This window comes from Pseudophryne corroboree, chromosome 8, assembly GCF_028390025.1.
Source record: "Pseudophryne corroboree isolate aPseCor3 chromosome 8, aPseCor3.hap2, whole genome shotgun sequence".
Taxonomy (NCBI): Eukaryota; Metazoa; Chordata; class Amphibia; order Anura; family Myobatrachidae; genus Pseudophryne; species Pseudophryne corroboree.
In genome coordinates, this window is record NC_086451.1 from 488,793,676 (window position 1) to 488,815,850 (window position 22,175).

The 22,175-nt window shown below is 53.6% G+C and overlaps 1 protein-coding gene across 2 annotated transcripts in view; it reads right to left on the bottom strand.

The window, feature by feature from the left end:
- Positions 1-3,116: 3,116 nt before the first annotated feature.
- The window catches only part of LOC134949685 (uncharacterized), a 30,499-nt gene continuing 11,440 nt past the window's right edge, over positions 3,117-22,175 (bottom strand). Inside the window, exons 2-9 of one of the 2 annotated variants that reach the window (XM_063938438.1) lie at positions 16,307-16,617; positions 14,927-15,043; positions 13,608-13,675; positions 11,809-11,886; positions 11,415-11,464; positions 11,205-11,340; positions 11,044-11,130; positions 3,117-3,697 (exon numbers count right to left, since the gene is read on the bottom strand). In XM_063938438.1, the coding sequence (XP_063794508.1) occupies positions 3,374-3,697; positions 11,044-11,130; positions 11,205-11,340; positions 11,415-11,464; positions 11,809-11,886; positions 13,608-13,675; positions 14,927-15,043; positions 16,307-16,532 (1,086 nt within the window). In that variant the 5' untranslated portion in view covers positions 16,533-16,617 and the 3' untranslated portion in view covers positions 3,117-3,373. Of the gene's footprint in view, positions 3,698-11,043; positions 11,131-11,204; positions 11,341-11,414; positions 11,465-11,808; positions 11,887-13,607; positions 13,676-14,926; positions 15,044-16,306; positions 16,621-22,175 lie in introns of both variants that reach the window. The other variant, XM_063938439.1, reaches the window with a different exon arrangement.

Below are 22,175 nucleotides of genomic sequence, written 5' to 3' on the forward strand. Positions count from 1 at the left end.
CTCACCTCCTCCTCTCCCCTTATACTGAGCAGCTCCCTCACCTCCTCCTCTCCCCTTATACTGAGCAGCTCCCTCATCTCCTCCTCTCCCCTTATACTGAGCAGCTCCCTCACCTCCTCCTCTCCCCTTATACTGAGCAGCTCCCTCTCCTCCTCCTCTCCCCTTATACTGAGCAGCTCCCTCACCTCCTCCTCTCCCCTTATACTGAGCAGCTCCCTCACCTCCTCCGAGCAGTTCCCTCACCTCCTCCTCTCCCCAGGTGGTCATATCTCCTCCTCTCCCCTTATACTGAGCAGCTCCCTCACCTCCTCCTCTCCCCTTATACTGAGCAGCTCCCTCACCTCCTCCTCTCCCCTTATACTGAGCAGCTCCCTCACCTCCTCCTATCCCCTTATACTGAGCAGCTCCCTCACCTCCTCCGAGCAGTTCCCTCACCTCCTCCTCTCCCCAGGTGGTCATATCTCCTCCTCTCCCCTTATACTGAGCAGCTCCCTCTCCTCCTCCTCTCCCCTTATACTGAGCAGCTCCCTCACCTCCTCCTCTCCCCTTATACTGAGCAGCTCCCTCACCTCCTCCTATCCCCTTATACTGAGCAGCTCCCTCACCTCCTCCTATCCCCTTATACTGAGCAGCTCCCTCACCTCCTCCGAGCAGTTCCTTCACCTCCTCCTCTCCCCAGGTGGTCATATCTCCTCCTCTCCCCTTATACTGAGCAGCTCCCTCACCTCCTCCTATCCCCTTATACTGAGCAGCTCCCTCACCTCCTCCTATCCCCTTATACTGAGCAGCTCCCTCACCTCCTCCGAGCAGTTACTTCACCTCCTCCTCTCCCCAGGTGGTCATATCTCCTCCTCTCCCCTTATACTGAGCAGCTCCCTCACCTCCTCCTCTCCCCTTATACTGAGCAGCTCCCTCACCTCCTCCTCTCCCCTTATACTGAGCAGCTCCCTCTCCTCCTCCTCTCCCCTTATACTGAGCAGCTCCCTCACCTCCTCCTCTCCCCTTATACTGAGCAGCTCCCTCACCTCCTCCGAGCAGTTCCCTCACCTCCTCCTCTCCCCAGGTGACCATGTTTTAGTTTTTTTTTTTGCTTTGCCTTCACTGTGCGCTCTTACGGCTTTGTGTGGCCCTCGCGGGTGACAGATAATCTGGGTTGGACCTTTTCACACCGCTCAGTATCCTAGGTCATTACCATGTTCTACTCTGCTTGCTACCCAGGGTGGATTGGCGGGGCTCTCAACACAGGTTATATTTCAAGGTCCCTTTTACACCGAGCCGTGACCCGGAATGACGTGTTATTTTGGCAGTGTGAAAGGGGTAGAACTAATGGGCCCTACTCACTTGGCGATGTGCCGCCGAGGTGCCCGACGGCCGATACGGCCGACGTGCGACCCGGCGGCAGGGGGGCAGTGAAGTTTCTTCACTCCCCCCGTCACCCGGCTGCATTGAAGTGCAGGCAAATATGGACGAGATCGTCCATATTGGCCTGCATGCACAGCCGACGGGGCACCAGCGATGAACGAGCGCGGGGCCGCGCATCGTTCATCGCTTCAGTCTCCACACTGAAAGATATGAACGAGTTCTCCTTCATTTATGAACGAGATCGTTCATATCTTTCAGAATATCGCCAAGTGTGTAGGGCCTATAAGAAACTCATAACACATCTCTGCTAATGTCAGGTAGAAGTAGGCCTCTCCATTTCTGTCTGGTCTGACCCTAAAGGTTATGGCCAGTCTCAGCATGAATGCAATCTCAATCATTAACCCATTGGCTACAATTCCTAAACGGACTGAGATGTGTGTGTGTGTGTGTGTGTGTGTGTGTGTGTGTGTGTGTGTGTGTGTGTGTGTGTGTGTGTATATATATATATATATATATATATATATATATATATACACATACATACATACATACACACACACACACACACACACACACACACACACACATACATATATATACACACATATATACACACATATATACATATATACACACACACATTTTTTTTTTTCCTTCACATTTATACACACACACATTTTTTTTTTTCCTTCACATTATAATCTGCCCTTCTACCACAATTGTTATTTTTTATGTTCCTTCTTATATGCTGTATCTGACGATTAGGAAGTATCAGAACCACCTTCTATTCCACGGTCATGGGCTGTGCTCGATAAGTGACAGAAGATGTCTGTTCGCGTTTGGCGATTTCTCCACTCTCCAAGTCTTGCTACATCTCCCCTGGCACCAGCGATTACAGCCCTACAGCTGTGGCCAGAACAATACCAAGCAGGTCCGACATTCGCCAACGTTGCGTCACTGTACTGCACATTGGGAGGCGCCGACAACTCTTCTCAACATTTCCAGGGACTTTTCTGTTACGGACGCAGATTGGTATCTGACGGGTGGCAGCCATCGATGGGACTTGTTTTTTCCCATCCGGCGCTGGGATTGTGGTGGTTGCCGCCATTGCACGTTTCTTTATGACACCTGCGGCCTCAGGGCACCTGCTGGTAGGAGGACTCGGTCTCTATAGCAGAGATGCTTTACATAAACATCATCCGCCCACTTCACATCACTCTATGGGAAAGTCGTCTGATGGTTACCATGCAGATTGCAGGGCATGCTGAGAGTACGGCAACACCGCCATACCTATCTGTAGCTGCGCAGGGGCGAAACGCAGGCAGAATGCCCCCCAGCCAGATACATTCACTCACTCATCATGATCTCTCTATGGGTAATGCTCAGCTTCTACAACTAGCATGGATGGGGGAACATCTTACCAAGCGCACAGAGGGTGGGATAATGGGGCCCTATTCAGACCTGATCACAGCAGCAAAAATGTTCTCTAATGAGCAAAACCATGCTGCACTGCGGAGGGGGGGTGACCATTAGTTAACAAATTTGCTGCTGCGATCAGGTCTGGATTAGGCCCATGTGCAGGAAAGGCCGCACTTATCACTAGTCTGTAAGTAGCTGCTAGGGAGGACAGGGATCCACCTTCCCCTGAGAGGATGACATACCGGCTATAGGGGTATTTCCCAGCGCTTATTTCACACCAGAATAATAATAATAATAATAATAATAATAATAATAATAATAAGTGTAATACACAATGATATTAATAAAGAATATTTATTTTTTTATCCAGCATTAAATCCGCGTTATCTATAACATTCGCCGGCTTCTGTCCCTAGAAGCCTGGACTGCGTGCGCGGATCACGGTCCCCTGGCCGGACGGCTGTATCAGACAGGCAGAGAGCAGATTCCCCGGGTAGGAACCGCGTCTGGTCCGCAACCCTACGAATCTGTCCATGGACATCAGAACGGTTCCGCAGCTGCAGCACAGAGACAGCGGGGGTCTATGAGGCCGTTAGAGTTCTTCATGGGAGAGGCGGAGGAGCTGTGCCTCCCCCGCAGCCAGAAGCACGGTATCCACCATCAGCTGACCTCTACTGCTCCGGCCAATGGTAGAGAGCAGCAGCTGCGCCGATGGAGCGTAGTTTGGGATGTGCAGAGAGACGTTTTCCTGTGAAGCTGAACGGCCAATAACGACTAGAAGAGTGGAACAACCCCAGTGACGCAAGACGATGTAGGAGGAGTTATTAGATAGGTCCTGGAGCCAACCCGCGTAGAGGGCGGGGTTATGGAAACGCAGGAAGAGCAGGGAGCGGAGCCAGGATGGGGGAGGCTGCGACTGTGGAGACAGGAGACATATTTCTCATTTCCATACAGTATCCATCAATACCTGCCCTTGAGATCACCTACCTGCAGCGCCGGACCGGCAATATTATACATCACCCACCCCCCAAGCTGGCAGTAACTGGGGGGGGGGGGGGGGGGTATCGATATTATAATGTCACAGCCCCTCCAGCTATACATCACCCACCCCCCACACTGGGGCATTAGGTATACTCAGCGCTTACTGTGCAGGTGTCAGTCTGCACGGCAGTAACTGGGGGGGGGGGGGGCAATATTATAATGTCACGGCCCCTCCAGCTATACATCACCCACCCCCCAAGCTGGCAGTAACTGGGGGGGGGGGGGGGGGATCGATATTATGTCACAGCCCCTCCAGCTATACATCACCCACCCCCCAAGCTGGCAGTAACTGGGGGGGGGGGGGGGGGGGGGATCGATATTATAATGTCACAGCCCCTCCAGCTATATATCACCCACCCCGCACGCTGGCAGTAACTGGGGGGGGGGGGGGGGGGTATCGATATTATAATGTCACAGCCCCTCCAGCTATACATCACCCACCCCCCATGCTGGCAGTAACTGGGGGGGGGGGGGGGGGAAATCGATATTATGTCACAGCCCCTCCAGCTATACATCACCCACCCCCCACGCTGGCAGTAACTGGTGGGGGGGGGGGGGGAAATCGATATGTCACAGCCCCTCCAGCTATACATCACCCCCCCCCCACGCTGGCAGTAACTGGGGGGGGGGGAATCGATATTATAATGTCACAGCCCCTCCAGCTATACATCACCCACCCCCCACGCTGGCAGTAACTGGGGGGGGGGGGGGAATCGATATTATAATGTCACAGCCCCTCCAGCTATACATCACCCACCCCCCACGCTGGCAGTAACTGGGGGGGGGGGGGGAAATCGATATTATAATGTCACAGCCCCTCCAGCTATACATCACCCACCCCCCACGCTGGCAGTAACTGGGGGGGGGGGAATCAATATTATAATGTCACGGCCCCTCCAGCTATACATCACCCACCCCCCACGCTGGCAGTAACTGGGGGGGAATCAATATTATAATGTCACGGCCCCTCCAGCTATACATCACCCACCCCCCACGCTGGCAGTAACTGGGGGGGGGGGGGAAATCAATATTATAATGTCACGGCCCCTCCAGCTATACATCACCCACCCCCCACGCTGGCAGTAACTGGGGGGGGGGAATCATTATAATGTCACAGCCCCTCCAGCTATACATCACCCACCCCCCACGCTGGCAGTAACTGGGGGGGGGGGGGGGAATCGATATTATAATGTCACAGCCCCTCCAGCTATACATCACCCACCCCCCACGCTGGCAGTAACTGGGGGGGGGGGGGGGGGGAATCAATATTATAATGTCACGGCCCCTCCAGCTATACATCACCCACCCCCCACGCTGGCAGTAACTGAGGGGGGGGGGAGAATCAATATTATAATGTCACGGCCCCTCCAGCTATACATCACCCACCCCCCACGCTGGCAGTAACTGGGGGGGGGGAATCAATATTATAATGTCACAGCCCCTCCAGCTATACATCACCCACCCCCCACGCTGGCAGTAACTGGGGGGGGGGGGGGGGAAATCAATATTATAATGTCACGGCCCCTCCAGCTATACATCACCCACCCCCCACGCTGGCAGTAACTGGGGGGGGGGGGGGGTATCGATATTATAATGTCACAGCCCCTCCAGCTATACATCACCCACCCCCCACGCTGGCAGTAACTGGGGGGGGGGGGGTATCGATATTATAATGTCACAGCCCCTCCAGCTATACATCACCCACCCCCCACGCTGCGCTGCGGCATTAGGTATACTCAGCGCTTACTGTGCAGGTGTCAGTCTACACGGCAGTAACTAGGGGGGGGGGCAATATTATAATGTCATGGCCCCTCCAGCTATACATCACCCACCCCCCACGCTGGGGCATTATGTATACTCAGCGCTTACTGTGCAGGTGTCAGTCTGCACGGCAGTAACTGGGGGGGGGGGCAATATTATAATGTCATGGCCCATCCAGCTATACATCACCCACCCCCCACACTGGGGCATTAGGTATACTCAGCGCTTACTGTGCAGGTGTCAGTCTACACGGCAGTAACTAGGGGGGGGGGGCAATATTATAATGTCACGGCCCCTCCAGCTATACATCACCCACCCTCACGCTGGGGCATTAGGTGTACTCAGCGCTTACTGTGCAGGTGTCAGTCTGCACGGCAGTAACTGGGGGGGGGGGGGGGAATCAATATTATAACGTCACAGCCCCTCCAGCTATACATCACCCACCCCCCACGCTGCGGCATTAGGTATACTCAGCGCTTACTGTGCAGGTGTCAGTCTACACGGCAGTAACTGGGGGGGGGGGGGGGGCAATATTATAATGTCACGGCCCCTCCAGCTATACATCACCCACCCCCCACGCTGGCAGTAACTGGGGAGGGGGGGGGGAAATCGATATTATAATGTCACAGCCCCTCCAGCTATACATTACCCACCCCCCACACTGGCAGTAACTGGGGGGGGGGGGGGGAAATCGATATTATGATGTCACAGCCCCTCCAGCTATACATCACCCACCCCCCACGCTGGCAGTAACTGGGGGGGGGGGGGGGGAATCGATATTATAATGTCACAGCTCCTCCAGCTATACATCACCCACCCCCCACACTGGCAGTAACTGGGGGGGGGATCGATATTATAATGTCACAGCCCCTCCAACTATACATCACCCACCCCCCACGCTGGGGCATTAGGTCTACTCAGCGCTTACTGTGCAGGTGTCAGTCTACACGGCAGTAACTGGGGGGGGGGCAATATTATAATGTCACAGCCCCTCCAGCTATACATCACCCACCCCCCACGCTGGCAGTAACTGGGGGGGGGGGGGGGGGATCGATATTATAATGTCACAGCCCCTCCAGCTATACATCACCCACCCCCCACGCTGCGGCATTAGGTATACTCAGCGCTTACTGTGCAGGTGTCAGTCTACACGGCAGTAACTAGGGGGGGGGGGCAATATTATAATGTCACGGCCCCTCCAGCTATACATCACCCACCCCCACGCTGGGGCATTAGGTGTACTCAGCGCTTACTGTGCAGGTGTCAGTCTGCACGGCAGTAACTGGGGGGGGGGGGGGGGGGGGGAATCAATATTATAACGACACAGCCCCTCCAGCTATACATCACCCACCCCCCACGCTGCGGCATTAGGTATACTCAGCGCTTACTGTGCAGGTGTCAGTCTACACGGCAGTAACTGGGGGGGGGGGGGGGGGGGCAATATTATAATGTCACGGCCCCTCCAGCTATACATCACCCACCCCCCACGCTGGCAGTAACTGGGGAGGGGGGGGGGAAAATCGATATTATAATGTCACAGCCCCTCCAGCTATACATTACCCACCCCCCACACTGGCAGTAACTGGGGGGGGGGGGGGGAAATCGATATTATGATGTCACAGCCCCTCCAGCTATACATCACCCACCCCCCACGCTGGCAGTAACTGGGGGGGGGGGGGGAAATCGATATTATAATGTCACAGCTCCTCCAGCTATACATCACCCACCCCCCACACCGGCAGTAACTGGGGGGGGGATCGATATTATAATGTCACAGCCCCTCCAACTATACATCACCCACCCCCCACGCTGGGGCATTAGGTCTACTCAGCACTTACTGTGCAGGTGTCAGTCTACACGGCAGTAACTGGGGGGGGGGCAATATTATAATGTCACAGCCCCTCCAGCTATACATCACCCACCCCCCACGCTGGCAGTAACTGGGGGGGGGGGGGGGATCGATATTATAATGTCACAGCCCCTCCAGCTATACATTACCCACCCCCCACACTGGCAGTAACTGGGGGGGGGGGGGGGGGGGAAATCGATATTATGATGTCACAGCCCCTCCAGCTATACATCACCCACTCCCCACACTGGCAGTAACTGGGGGGGGGAATCGATATTATAATGTCACAGCCCCTCCAACTATACATCACCCACTCCCCACACTGGCAGTAACGGGGGGGGGGGGGGGGGGGGGAATCGATATTATAATGTCATGGCCCCTCCAGCTATACATCACCCACCCCCCACGCTGGCAGTAACTGGGGGGGGGGGTGGGGGGATCGATATTATAATGTCACAGCCCCTCCAGCTATACATCACCCACCCCCCACGCTGCGGCATTAGGTATACTCAGCGCTTACTGTGCAGGTGTCAGTCTACACGGCAGTAACTAGGGGGGGGGGGCAATATTATAATGTCACGGCCCCTCCAGCTATACATCACCCACCCCCACGCTGGGGCATTAGGTGTACTCAGCGCTTACTGTGCAGGTGTCAGTCTGCACGGCAGTAACTGGGGGGGGGGGGGGGGGGAAATCAATATTATAATGTCACGGCCCCTCCAGCTATACATCACCCACCCCCACGCTGGGGCATTAGGTATACTCAGCGCTTACTGTGCAGGTGTCAGTCTACACGGCAGTAACTGGGGGGGGGGGGGGGGGGGGGCAATATTATAATGTCACGGCCCCTCCAGCTATACATTACCCACCCCCCACGCTGGCAGTAACTGGGGAGGGGGGGGGATCGATATTATAATGTCACAGCCCCTCCAGCTATACATTACCCACCCCCCACACTGGCAGTAACTGGGGGGGGGGGGGGGGGGGAGGAATCGATATTATAATGTCACAGCCCCTCCAGCTATACATCACCCACCCCCCACGCTGGGGCATTAGGTCTACTCAGCGCTTACTGTGCAGGTCTCAGTCTACACGGCAGTAACTGGGGGGGGGGGGATATTATAATGTCACAGCCCCTCCAGCTATACATCACCCACCCCCCACGCTGGCAGTAACTGGGGGGGGGGGGGAAATCGATATTATAATGTCACAGCTCCTCCAGCTATACATCACCCACCCCCCACACTGGCAGTAACTGGGGGGGGGATCGATATTATAATGTCACAGCCCCTCCAACTATACATCACCCACCCCCCACGCTGGCAGTAACTGGGGGGGGGGGGGGGGGAAATCGATATTATAATGTCACAGCTCCTCCAGCTATACATCACCCACCCCCCACACTGGCAGTAACTGGGGGGGGGATCGATATTATAATGTCACAGCCCCTCCAACTATACATCACCCACCCCCCACGCTGCGGCATTAGGTATACTCAGCGCTTACTGTGCAGGTCTCAGTCTACATGGCAGTAACTGGGGGGGGGGGGGGCAATATTATAATGTCACAGCCCCTCCAGCTATACATCACCCACCCCCCACGCTGGCAGTAACTGGGGGGGGGGGGGATCGATATTATAATGTCACAGCCCCTCCAGCTATACATCACCCACCCCCCACGCTGGCAGTAACTGGGGGGGGGGGGGGATCGATATTATAATGTCACAGCTCCTCCAGCTATACATCACCCACCCCCCACACTGGCAGTAACTGGGGGGGGGAATCGATATTATAATGTCACAGCCCCTCCAACTATACATCACCCACTCCCCACACTGGCAGTAACGGGGGGGGGGGGGGGGGGGGAATCGATATTATAATGTCATGGCCCCTCCAGCTATACATCACCCACCCCCCACGCTGGCAGTAACTGGGGGGGGGGGGGGGGGAAATCGGTATTATAATGTCACAGCCCCTCCAGCTATACATCACCCACCCCCCACGCTGGGGCATTAGGTCTACTCAGCGCTTACTGTGCGGGTCTCAGTCTACACGGCAGTAACTGGGGGGGGGGGGGGCAATATTATAATGTCACAGCCCCTCCAGCTATACATCACCCACCCCCCACGCTGGCAGTAACTGGGGGGGGGGGGGGGAATCGATATTATAATGTCATGGCCCCTCCAGCTATACATCACCCACCCCCCACGCTGGCAGTAACTGGGAGGGGGGGGGGGGGGGGGGGGAATCGATATTATAATGTCACAGCCCCTCCAGCTATACATCACCCACCCCCCACGCTGGCAGTAACTGGGGGGGGGGGAAATCGATATTATGTCACAGCCCCTCCAGCTATACATCACCCACCCCCCACGCTGGCAGTAACTGGGAGGGGGGGGGGGGGGGAAATCGATATTATAATGTCATGGCCCCTCCAGCTATACATCACCCACCCCCCACGCTGGCAGTAACTGGGGGGGGGGAAATCGGTATTATAATGTCACAGCCCCTCCAGCTATACATCACCCACCCCCCACGCTGGGGCATTAGGTCTACTCAGCGCTTACTGTGCGGGTCTCAGTCTACACGGCAGTAACTGGGGGGGGGGGGGGGCAATATTATAATGTCACAGCCCCTCCAGCTATACATCACCCACCCCCCACGCTGGCAGTAACTGGGAGGGGGGGGGGGGAATCGATATTATAATGTCATGGCCCCTCCAGCTATACATCACCCACCCCCCACGCTGGCAGTAACTGGGGGGGGGGGGATCGATATTATGTCACAGCCCCTCCAGCTATACATCACCCACCTCCCACGCTGGGGGCCACTTCATGGACAGGAATGGCGGTACCCCCACACGGCTTCTTTCCTTCATAGGGGCAGTTTATAGAACTGCAAGGCATAAAATGGCAGCCAGCCACAAAGTGGCGTCACCTCCGCAGCAGCGGCGTATATTTTCCCCTCTTTGGCAGGAACATTTTTCATTTCTGTCAGCCTCCGCGGGGAAATCTTGCAGCGGCTGCCGCAGGAAGCGCCCGTGTGGGTGTGTACTCCGCTCAGGGGGTCACATGAAGCAGCGTTACTCGCAGATAGGCCTCTGCACCAGGAGGAACCTTTCTGCTGTGTACTAGTTTCCATCTGATCCCCTGAGGGAACACTGCGCACCCACACGGACACGGTGGTAGCCGCTGTAGAACGTGTTTCTATCCTGATCTGGTCAATAAATGGAGGGAGTGAGCCTCGTGTGTACGGCGTATTCCGATATATGTTCCTGGGTCACCCGCCACTTTCTGACTGGTCTAAACATCTGCGCATTAGACGGCCTGTCCGGCCTCCGCGGGGCGCGACACATGTTCGCAGGCGGCCTCCGCGGGACGCATCACATGTTCGCAGGCGGTTCTTTTCCCAGCACCTTTGTCTATGGGCAGTGATGTAAGGTGCGGGTTCTGCATGACGCTGATGTTCCCATAGGAGTGTGAGTCTGGGCCGGAGGGGCTGCGCTGCGTGGGGGCCGCCATCATGTCACTTATTCAGTGTTTTAGCTGCCCCCCATCCATTGTCTAGAGAAGGGTCACAGGGGACCCCAAAGGTGACAGCGCTGTGACGCACCTGGCTGAGTGACAGGATGACCGTTCCCGGCTGGGTGACCGCCATAAATTGTCGCATTCCCAGCGAATCGTTGTCCCCGGGTGACACCTAGAGAAACAGAACAGAGGGGTTACTCCGAGTTCAACAGTGCCCCCTCTCACCTCCCGAGAGTGACCTCTCACCTCCCAGGCAGTCTGCACAACCTCTGACCTCCCAGGGGCATCCTGCAGGTTCCAGTCAGGAAAGGGGCAGGTGTGGAAGATCTGGGACTTATTGATGGCGGTATCAGCACACAGCCAATCAGGAAGCAGGATGAGCCTAGGTGCAGAGCGGGGTTACTATAGGTTACTGCAGGTTGTGCACAGAGATCATTGCCTCATATTAGGCGTCACCTTTCCTCTCCGGTGACATTTTCTAGTTCCTCGCGGAGAATATCCGACACCTGAGAATGGAGGGAAAACACAAAGGACTCCGTCACTGGAATGTGGTGTAATTATAGGACTCTGCGCGTCTCTAATCACGCTATGTACAGAACAGATTGTGGGGGAATGTACTAAGCCTTCAAAAGTGATAAAGTATCAGCCAATCAGCTCCTGACTGCCGTAGCACAGGCTGCGTTTGAAAAATGACCGTGAAGAGCTGATTAGTTGGTACTTTATCTCTCTCCAGGCTTAGTAAGTGTTATTGTGCGCACAGCTGGGAGCGGGGGATCTCGCTGGAGACTTCAGGAGCTTTCCCACGGTACCCCTGGTTTCCCATCTCCTCACCCAGTGCCTCGGGCCTCACCGTTATCACAGCCTCTCGCTGCCCCCCGGACAGGCGGAATCCAGAGGCTCCATCATCTATCCAGCTCCTGGCAGCGTCCTGTACAAAACACATGAAGGCGCATCAGCAATGATGTCACAGATTTGTATGTGGTCGCTTTCCTGCATGTGTGATAACAGAGAGCAATAGCATGCACTCCACTGTGCAACAGGTCTACAATGTCATCCACCTCCTGTCACTGGGGGTCATTCCGAGTTGATCGCTCGTTAGCTACTTTTTGCAGCGCTGCGATCAGATAGTCGCCGCCTACAGGGGAGTGTATTTTGGCTTTGCAAGTGTGCGATCACATGTGTAGCCGAACGGTACAAAGAAGTTTTGTGCAGCCCAGAACTTACTCAGCCGCTGCGATCACTTCAGCCTGTCCGGGGCCGGAACTGACGTCAGACACCTGCCCAGTGAACCCTTGGACACGCCTGCGTTTTCCCAAACACTCAAAACGGTCAGTTGACACCCACAAACGCCCTCTTCCTGTCAATCTCCTTGCGATCGCCGTTCGAATGGATTCTTCGTAAAATCCAACGCTCAGCAACGATTCGCTTTGCACCCGTGCGACGCGCCTGCGCATTGCATACGCAGGCTCAGTTCAGACCTGATCGCAGCGCAGCGAAAAAAAAACTAGCGCGCGATCAGGTCGGAATGACCCCCACTGTATGGGAACACATGTGTGAAGGTTAGAAGGACCATAAGGGGCCATTCAGGGCAATGTGACAAAGTCACTGGTATTTCTACATATACATCGCATGGCTTCTGGGACCCCGAGGTTATTGACCTCATAGGGAAAAAGGGTCCGGTCACGTTATTTTTAATTTCTATCTCTTATCTGAACTTTGTCACCTTTGATTTTATTTATCAGGACTTGGGAACTCTTACTTATGCTTTATAGTTTAATTAATGTACTGTAAATGGGGTAACAATATCAAAGTTAATGGAAATCTACTTTTCGGATATGGGATCACCGCCATTGTGTCATAACAAGACCCTTGTACAGCAGTCAGTCTCCCCTCTCCCTCCAGTCACCCGCTGCTGCTGCTGTGACTAGAGCAACACTGCCACCTACTGTTTACTATACAGTGGAAATGACATTACAGCAAAAGCTACACACGTCCTTCCAACAACAACACTGTAAAAATGTCAATTAGAATGTTGGACTCACTGAGGCATTTTGGGGCCATTCAATAATTGTGCGATAACATTGCTCACTATACTGCACACTGCCATATGGGTGCGAGGTATGCTGAGCAATATTGTACTGGCGTTGCTGCGCCGTTCCAAGTTTTCCCTCACCGCTCTGACAGCGCAGATAATTGAATCGGCCCCTCTGAGTGACAGCACTTGCCCTACGTCATACATATGTCAGGGGCAAACAGCGCTTATAGTTACAGAATACACATGGCGCAGAATATACCACACATAGCGCAGAACCATTATTCTCAATGAGGACTGCGGTCTGACGCCATTAGCAAAAGAGATCTACAGGTGGAGGCAGCCATATTGTGCCTCCACCCCTCACTAACATTTCACATGAACCGTCAGTAAGGGCAGTGATAGCCGTTAGTAAAGAGACAGCGAGTCGTCACTTTACCACCAAGGTCTCCACTGGGACAGGCTCCTCTATGATCTGCTGCCCTGGAAAGAGGAATCATTCCATCAATATAATGCTGAATAGGCCCCATAGCAGGCTGCATATAATATAATATAATAATATATAATATAATAATAATAATATAATAGAAGCCAGTGACTGTATGAGACATTCTCACCCCGAGATCCTGGATCTGCTGCACGTTATATTCATCCAGCAGCTGAAGCTCCAGCATAATGTGAAGATCTGCAAATGCCCAGAGGTCAGAGGTCAGTGCATCTGGGTACCGGGGTCTTACAGAAAACATACTGGGATGGGACGGTTTGTATGGACGAGAATTCTGTCAGTTCCCTGGGGCCGTTGTGAGAAACCATTCTCTGTAAAGTGCTGCGCAATGTAATGGAGATACAGTACTGTGCAAAAGTTCTAGGCAGGTGTGGAGAAAACGCTGCACAGTGAGAATGCTTTCATACATAGAAGTGTTAAAAATAAACTATTATCAATTAACAAAATGTAAAGTGAATGAAGAGAAATCTAAATCGCATCAATACTTGGTGTGACCGCCATTACCTTCATATCAGCATCAGTTCTTCTAGGTACACTTGCACACAGTGTATGAAGGAACTCGCCAGGGAGGTTGTAACAAACATCTTGGAGAAGTAACCACAGATCTTCTGTGGATGTAGCTTTCTCAGATCTTCCGTCTCTTCATGTAATCCCAGACAGACTGGATGATGGTGAGATCAGGGCTTTGCGTCGGCCATATCATCACTTCCAGGACTCCTTGTTCTTCTTTACACTGAAGATAGTTCTTACTCTTAATGACATTGGCTGTATGTTTGGGGTTGTTGTCCTGCTGCAGAATAAATTTGAAGCCAATCAGACGCCTCCCTGATGGTATGTATGATGGTTCTTCAGTGTAAAGAAGAACAAGGAGTCCTGGAAGTGATAATTTGGACCCCACAGAGTCCTGATCTCACCATCATCCAGTCTGTCTGGGATTACATGAAGAGACGGAAGATCTGAGCAAGCTACATCCACAGAAGATCTGTGGTTACTTCTCCAAGATGTTTGTTACAACCTCCCTGCCGAGTTCCTTCACATACTGTGTGCAAGTGTACCTAGAAGAATTGATGCTGTTATGAGGGGAAAGGACGGTCACACCGAATATTGATGTGATTTAGACCACATTGCTGAAATAATATACAGAGAGCCCAGCTCTCCCCATAGTATGCTCACTCACCTTCATACATAAGTACACATATAATGGGGTTTTACTTCATGGAGTGTAGAATGCAGCCCAACATCTCACTGCAAGTCCTACCCGTCACCCGGGTGTATATATATGTACTGATGTATGAAGGTGAGGGAGCTTACTACGGGGAGTGCTGGGCTCTCGCTGTGTTATACATCACGTTATATATACACACACGACATACATACACTCGCGGCCGGCCACGCTGAGCGGCACGGTTCGGTAACGTGACGATGACTTACTGTGCCACCGTCCCTCAGCCACCAGACTCCTCAGATTGCGCTCCGTCACATTGTCCCAGGCGAGGATCAGACCGCCGCACCCCAGCGCAGACACCTCCTCTATCCTGCGCCTCAGCTCTGCAAGAGACCAGACACCTGTGATGGGTCCTGACTGGGGGTGGGGGGGAATGATCCCTACTCCCGGGGAAGAAGATCTGCGGCAGTGACAGTCTGCGAGCTCACACCTGACGCGTTTCCATCTCCCTCAGCACCACTCGCCCCATTTCCAGCATCAACGTGATATGCACCCTGAATATGGACATTTAACCCAGTCACTGGCACAGACTACTACATGTAGGAGGATGAGACCCTTCTCACAGCCACCAATCATATCTATACAGTGATATCCGCCAATCAGGCGTGAGCTCCGCGTATCACAGCCACCAGGCATATATCTATACAGTGATATCCGCCAATCAGGCGTGAGCTCCGCGTATCACAGCCACCAGGCATATATCTATACAGTAATATCCGCCAATCAGGCGTGAGCTCCGCGTATCACAGCCACCAGGCATATATCTATACAGTAATATCCGCCAATCAGGCGTGAGCTCCGCGTATCACAGCCACCAGGCATATATCTATACAGTGATATCCGCCAATCAGGCGTGAGCTCCGCGTATCACAGCCACCAGGCATATATCTATACAGTGATATCCGCCAATCAGGCGTGAGCTCCGCGTATCACAGCCACCAGGCATATATCTATACAGTGATATCCGCCAATCAGGCGTGAGCTCCGCGTATCACAGCCACCAGGCATATATCTATACAGTAATATCCGCCAATCAGGCGTGAGCTCCGCGTATCACAGCCACCAGGCATATATCTATACAGTAATATCCGCCAATCAGGCGTGAGCTCCGCGTATCACAGCCACCAGGCATATATCTATACAGTAATATCCGCCAATCAGGCGTGAGCTCCGCGTATCACAGCCACCAGGCATATATCTATACAGTAATATCCGCCAATCAGGCGTGAGCTCCGCGTATCACAGCCACCAGGCATATATCTATACAGTGATATCCGCCAATCAGGCGTGAGCTCCGCGTATCACAGCCACCAGGCATATATCTATACAGTAATATCCGCCAATCAGGCGTGAGCTCCGCGTATCACAGCCACCAGGCATATATTTATACAGTGATATCCGCCAATCAGACGTGAGCTCCGTGTATCACAGCCACCAATCATATCTATACAGTAATATCCGCCAATCAGGCGTGAGCTCCGCGTATCACCGCCACCTGTCCTCTTTAGAAGGTTTGATACATCTCCCTCTTATCCCGGCGGCTGCCACAGATGGCGTTATGTGTGCGCCCCTTCTGTCGTACTCACCGGTCAGGTTGCTAGGCTGCGGTCCTGTGGTGTAGCAGAGCACGGAACGCTGGTACCACGCTGTCCGGGGTGGGGGCTCGTATGCTCGCACAAGCAGTAATATGGCCGCACCCGTCATCAGAGCCAGCGACACCCAGAAGAGGAGTAAGAGTGCGCGGCGAACACACACCCAGAAACGCGCATTCTTCTCTGCACCCTGTGACTCCAGGAGAGGCTGTGACTCCATGGTTCCCGGTGTCCTGCGTCCTGCTCCGTGTTCCCGGCGTCCTGCTCCTGGTGTCCTGCGTCCTGCTCCACTTATAGCGCGATTTCTGCTGAGCACAAAGTGACCAGAGGGTGTGAGGAGGCGGCACCTCAGCGCCACATTCTGCAGGACGGCGCAACAGCTTACACACAGACATACCAGGGAAGCTCTGCGCTCATATATCCTACACACAGACATACCAGGGGAGCTCTGCGCTCATATACCCTACACACAGATATACCAGGGGAGCTCTGCGCTCATATACCCTACACACAGATATACCAGGGGAGCTCTGCGCTCATATACCCTACACACAGACATACCAGGGGACACACGGGGAGCTCTGCACTCATACCCTACACACAGACATACCAGGGGACACACGGAGAGCTCTGCGCTCATATACCCTACACACAGATATACCAGGGAGCTCTGCGCTCATATACCCTACACACAGACATACCAGGGGAGCTCTGCACTCATATACCCTACACACAGACATACCAGGGGACACACGGAGAGCTCTGCGCTCATATACCCTACACACAGACATACCAGGGGAGCTCTGCGCTCATATACCCTACACACAGATATACCAGGGAGCTCTGCACTCATATACCCTACACACAGACATACCAGGGGAGCTCTGCGCTCATATACCCTACACACAGATATACCAGGGAGCTCTGCACTCATATACCCTACACACAGACATACCAGGGGACACACGGAGAGCTCTGCGCTCATATACCCTACACACAGATATACCAGGGGACACACGGAGAGCTCTGCGCTCATATACCCTACACACAGACATACCAGGGGAGCTCTGCGCTCATACACCCTACACACAGACATACCAGGGGGCACATGGAGAGCTCTGCGCTCATATACCCTACACACGGAGAGGTCTGCGCTCATATACCATACATACAGATATACCAGGGGGCACACGGAGAGCTCTGCACTAATATACCCTACACACAGATATACCAGGTGGTAAACGGGGAGCTCTGCGCTCATATACCCTACACACAGACATACCAGGGGGCACACTGGGAGCTCTGCGGTCATATACCCTACACACAGATATACCAGGTGGTAAACGGGAAGCTCTGCGCTCATATACCCTACACACGGAGAGCTCTGCGCTCATATACCCTACACACAGATATACCAAGGAGCTCTGCGTTCATATACCCTACACACAGACATACCAGGGGACACACGGAGAGCTCTGCGCTCATATACCCTACACACAGACATACCAGGGAGCTCTGCGCTCATATACCCTACACACAGACATAGCAGGGGACACACGGAGAGTTCTGCGCTCCTATACCCTACACACAGACATACCAGGGGACACACGGAGAGCTCTGCACTCATATACTCTACACACAGATATACCAGGTGGTAAACGGGGAGCTCTGCGCTCATATACCCTACACACAGATATACCAGGGAGCTCTGCGCTCATATACCCTACACACAGATATACCAGGTGGTAAACGGGGAGCTCTGCGCTCATATACCCTACACACAGACATACCAGGGAGCTCTGCGCTCATATACCCTACACACAGACATACCAGGGGGCACACGGAGAGCTCTGCGCTCATATACCCTACACACAGACATACCAGGGAGCTCTGCGCTCATATACCCTACACACAGACATACCAGGGGGCACACGGAGAGCTCTGCGCTCATATACCCTACACACAGACATACCAGGGGGCACATGGAGAGCTCAGCACTCATATACCCTACACACAGATATACCGGGGGACACACGGAGAGCTCTGCGCTCATATACCCTACACACAGACATACCAGGGGACACACAGAGAGATCTGCACTCATATACCCTACACACAGACATACCAGGGGGCACACGGAGAGCTCTGCACTCATATACACTACACACAGACATACCAGGGGGCACACGGAGAGCTCTGCACTCATATACCCTACACACAGACATGCCAGGGGGCACACGGGGAGCTCTGCGCTCATATACCCTACACACAGACATACCAGGGAGCTCTGCACTCATATACCCTACACATAGACATGCCAGGGGGCACACTGAGAGCTCTGCGCTCATATACCCTACACACAGACATACCAGGGAGCTCTGCACTCATATACCCTACACACAGACATGCCAGGGGGCACACGGGGAGCTCTGCGCTCATATACCCTACACACAGATATACCAGGGGGCACACGGAGAGCTCTGCACTCGTATACCCTACACACAGATATACCAGGGGGCACACGGGGAGCTCTGCACTCATATACCCTACACACAGACATACCAGGTAGCTCTGCGCTCATATACCCTACACACCGACATACCAGGGAGCTCTGCACTCATATACCCTACACACCGATAAACCAGGGGGCACACGGAGAGCTCTGCGCTCATATACCCTACACACAGACATACCAGGGGAAACACGGAGAGCTCTGCACTCATATACCCTACACACAGACATACCAGGGAGCTCTGCGCTTATATACCCTACACACAGACATACCAGGGGGCACACGGAGAGCTCTGCGCTCATATACCCTACACACAGACATACCAGGGGACACACGGAGAGCTCTGCACTCATATACCCTACACACAGACATACCAGGGAGCTCTCCGCTCATATACCCTACACACAGACATACCAGGGGGCACACGGAGAGCTCTGCGCTCATATACCCTACACACAGATATACCAGGGGACACACGGAGAGCTCTGCGCTCATATACCCTACACACAGATATACCAGGTGGTAAACGGGGAGCTCTGCGTTCATATACCCTACACACAGATATACCAGGGAGCTCTGCGCTCATATACCCTACACACCGACATACCAGGGGACACACGGACAGCTCTGCGCTCATATACCCTACACACAGATATACCAGGGGACACACGGGGAGCTCTGCGCTCATATACCCTACACAGAGACATACCACGGGAGCTCTGCGCTCATATACCCTACACACCGACATACCAGGGGACACACGGAGAGCTCTGCGCTCATATACCCTACACACAGATATACCAGGTGGTAAACGGGGAGCTCTGCGTTCATATACCCTACACAAAGACATATCAGGGGACACACGGAGAGCTCTGCGCTCATATACCCTACACACAGACATGCCAGGGGGCACACGGGGAGCTCTGCGCTCATATACCCTACACACAGATATACCAGGGGGCACACGGAGAGCTCTGCACTCGTATACCCTACACACAGACATGCCAGAGGACACACGGAGAGCTCTGCACGCATATACCCTACACACAGACATACCAGGAGACACACGGAGAGCTCTGCACTCATATACCCTACACACAGATATACCAGGTGGTAAACGGGGAGCTCTGCGTTCATATACCCTACACACAGACATATCAGGGGACACACGGAGAGCTCTGCGCTCATATACCCTATACACAGACATACCAGGGGCACACGGGGAGCTCTGCGCTCATATACCCGACACACAGATATACCAGGGAGCTCTGCGCTCATATACCCTACACACAGATATACCAGGGGGCACACGGAGAGCTCTGCGCTCATATACCCTACACACAGACATACCAGGTAGCTCTCTGCTCATATACCCTACACACAGACATACCAGGGGACACACGGAGAGCTCTGCACTCATATACCCTACACACAGTCATGCCAGGGGGCACACGGGGAGCTCTGCGCTCATATACCCTACACACAGATATACCAGGTGGTAAACGGAGAGCTCTGCACTCATATACCCTACACACAGACATACCAGGGGGCACACGGAGAGCTCTGCGCTCATATACCCTACACACAGACATACCAGGGAGCTCTGCGCTCATATACCCTACACACAGACATACCAGGGAGCTCTGCGCTCATATACCCTACACACAGACATATCAGGGGACACACGGAGAGCTCTGCACTCTTATACCCTACACACAGACATACCAGGGGACACACGGAGAGCTCTGCATTCATATACCCTACACACAGACATACCAGGGAGCTCTCCGCTCATATACCCTACACACAGACATACCAGGGAGCTCTGCACTCATATACCCTACACACAGACATACCAGGGGACACACGGAGAGCTCTGCGCTCATATACCCTACACACAGACATATCAGGGGACACACGGAGAGCTCTGCACTCTTATACCCTACACACAGACATACCAGGGGACACACGGAGAGCTCTGCACTCATATACCCTACACACAGACATACCAGAGAGCTCTGCGCTCATATACCCTACACACCGACATACCAGGGGGTACACGGAGAGCTCTGCGCTCATATACCCTACACACAGACATACCAGGGGAAACACGGAGAGCTCTGCACTCATATACCCTACACACAGACATACCAGGGAGCTCTGCGCTCATATACCCTACACCACAGGTTCTCAAACTCGGTCCTCAGGACCCCACACAGTGCATGTTTTGCAGGTTTCCTCACAGAATCGCAAGTGAAATAATTAGCTCCACCTGCGGACCTTTTAAAATGGGTCAGTGAGTAATTAATACATCTGTGCATTTGCTGGGTTACCTGCAAAACATGCACTGTGTGGGGTCCTGAGGACCGAGTTTGAGAACCCCTGCCCTACACACAGACATACCAGGAGACACGGAGAGCTCTGCGCTCGTATACCCTACACACAGACATACCAGGGGAAACACGGAGAGCTCTGCACTCATATACCCTACAAACAGACATACCAGGGGAAACACGGAGAGCTCTGCACTCATATGCCCTACACACAGACATACCAGGGAGCTCTGCGCTCATATACCATACACACAGACATACCAGGGGAAACACGGAGAGCTCTGCACTCATATACCCTACAAACAGACATACCAGGGGAAACACGAAGAGCTCTGCACTCATATGCCCTACACACAGACATACCAGGGAGCTCTGCGCTCATATACCATACACACAGACATACCAGGGGGCACACGGGGAGCTCTGCACTCATATACCCTACACACAGACATACCAGGGGACACACGGAGAGCTCTGCGCTCATATACCCTACACACAGACATACCAGGGGAAACACGGAGAGCTCTGCGCTCATATACCCTACACACAGACATACCAGGGGGCACACGGGGAGCTCTGCGCTCATATACCCTACACACAGACATACCAGGGGACACACGGAGAGCTCTGCACTCATATACCCTACGCACAGACATACCAGGAGACACGGAGAGCTCTGCGCTCATATACCCTACACACAGACATACCATGGAGCTCTGCGCTCATATACCCTACAGACAGATATACCAGGGGACACACGGGGAGCTCTGCGCTCATATACCCTACACACAGACATACCAGGGGAGACACGGAGAGCTCTGCGCTCATATACCCTACACACAGATATACCAGGGGGCACACGGAGAGCTTTGCGCTCATATACCCTACACACAGATATACCAGGGGGCACACGGGGAGCTCTGCACTCATATACCCTACACACAGACATACCAGGTGGTAAACGGGGAGCTTTGCGCTCATATACCCTACACACAGACATACCAGGAGACACGGAGAG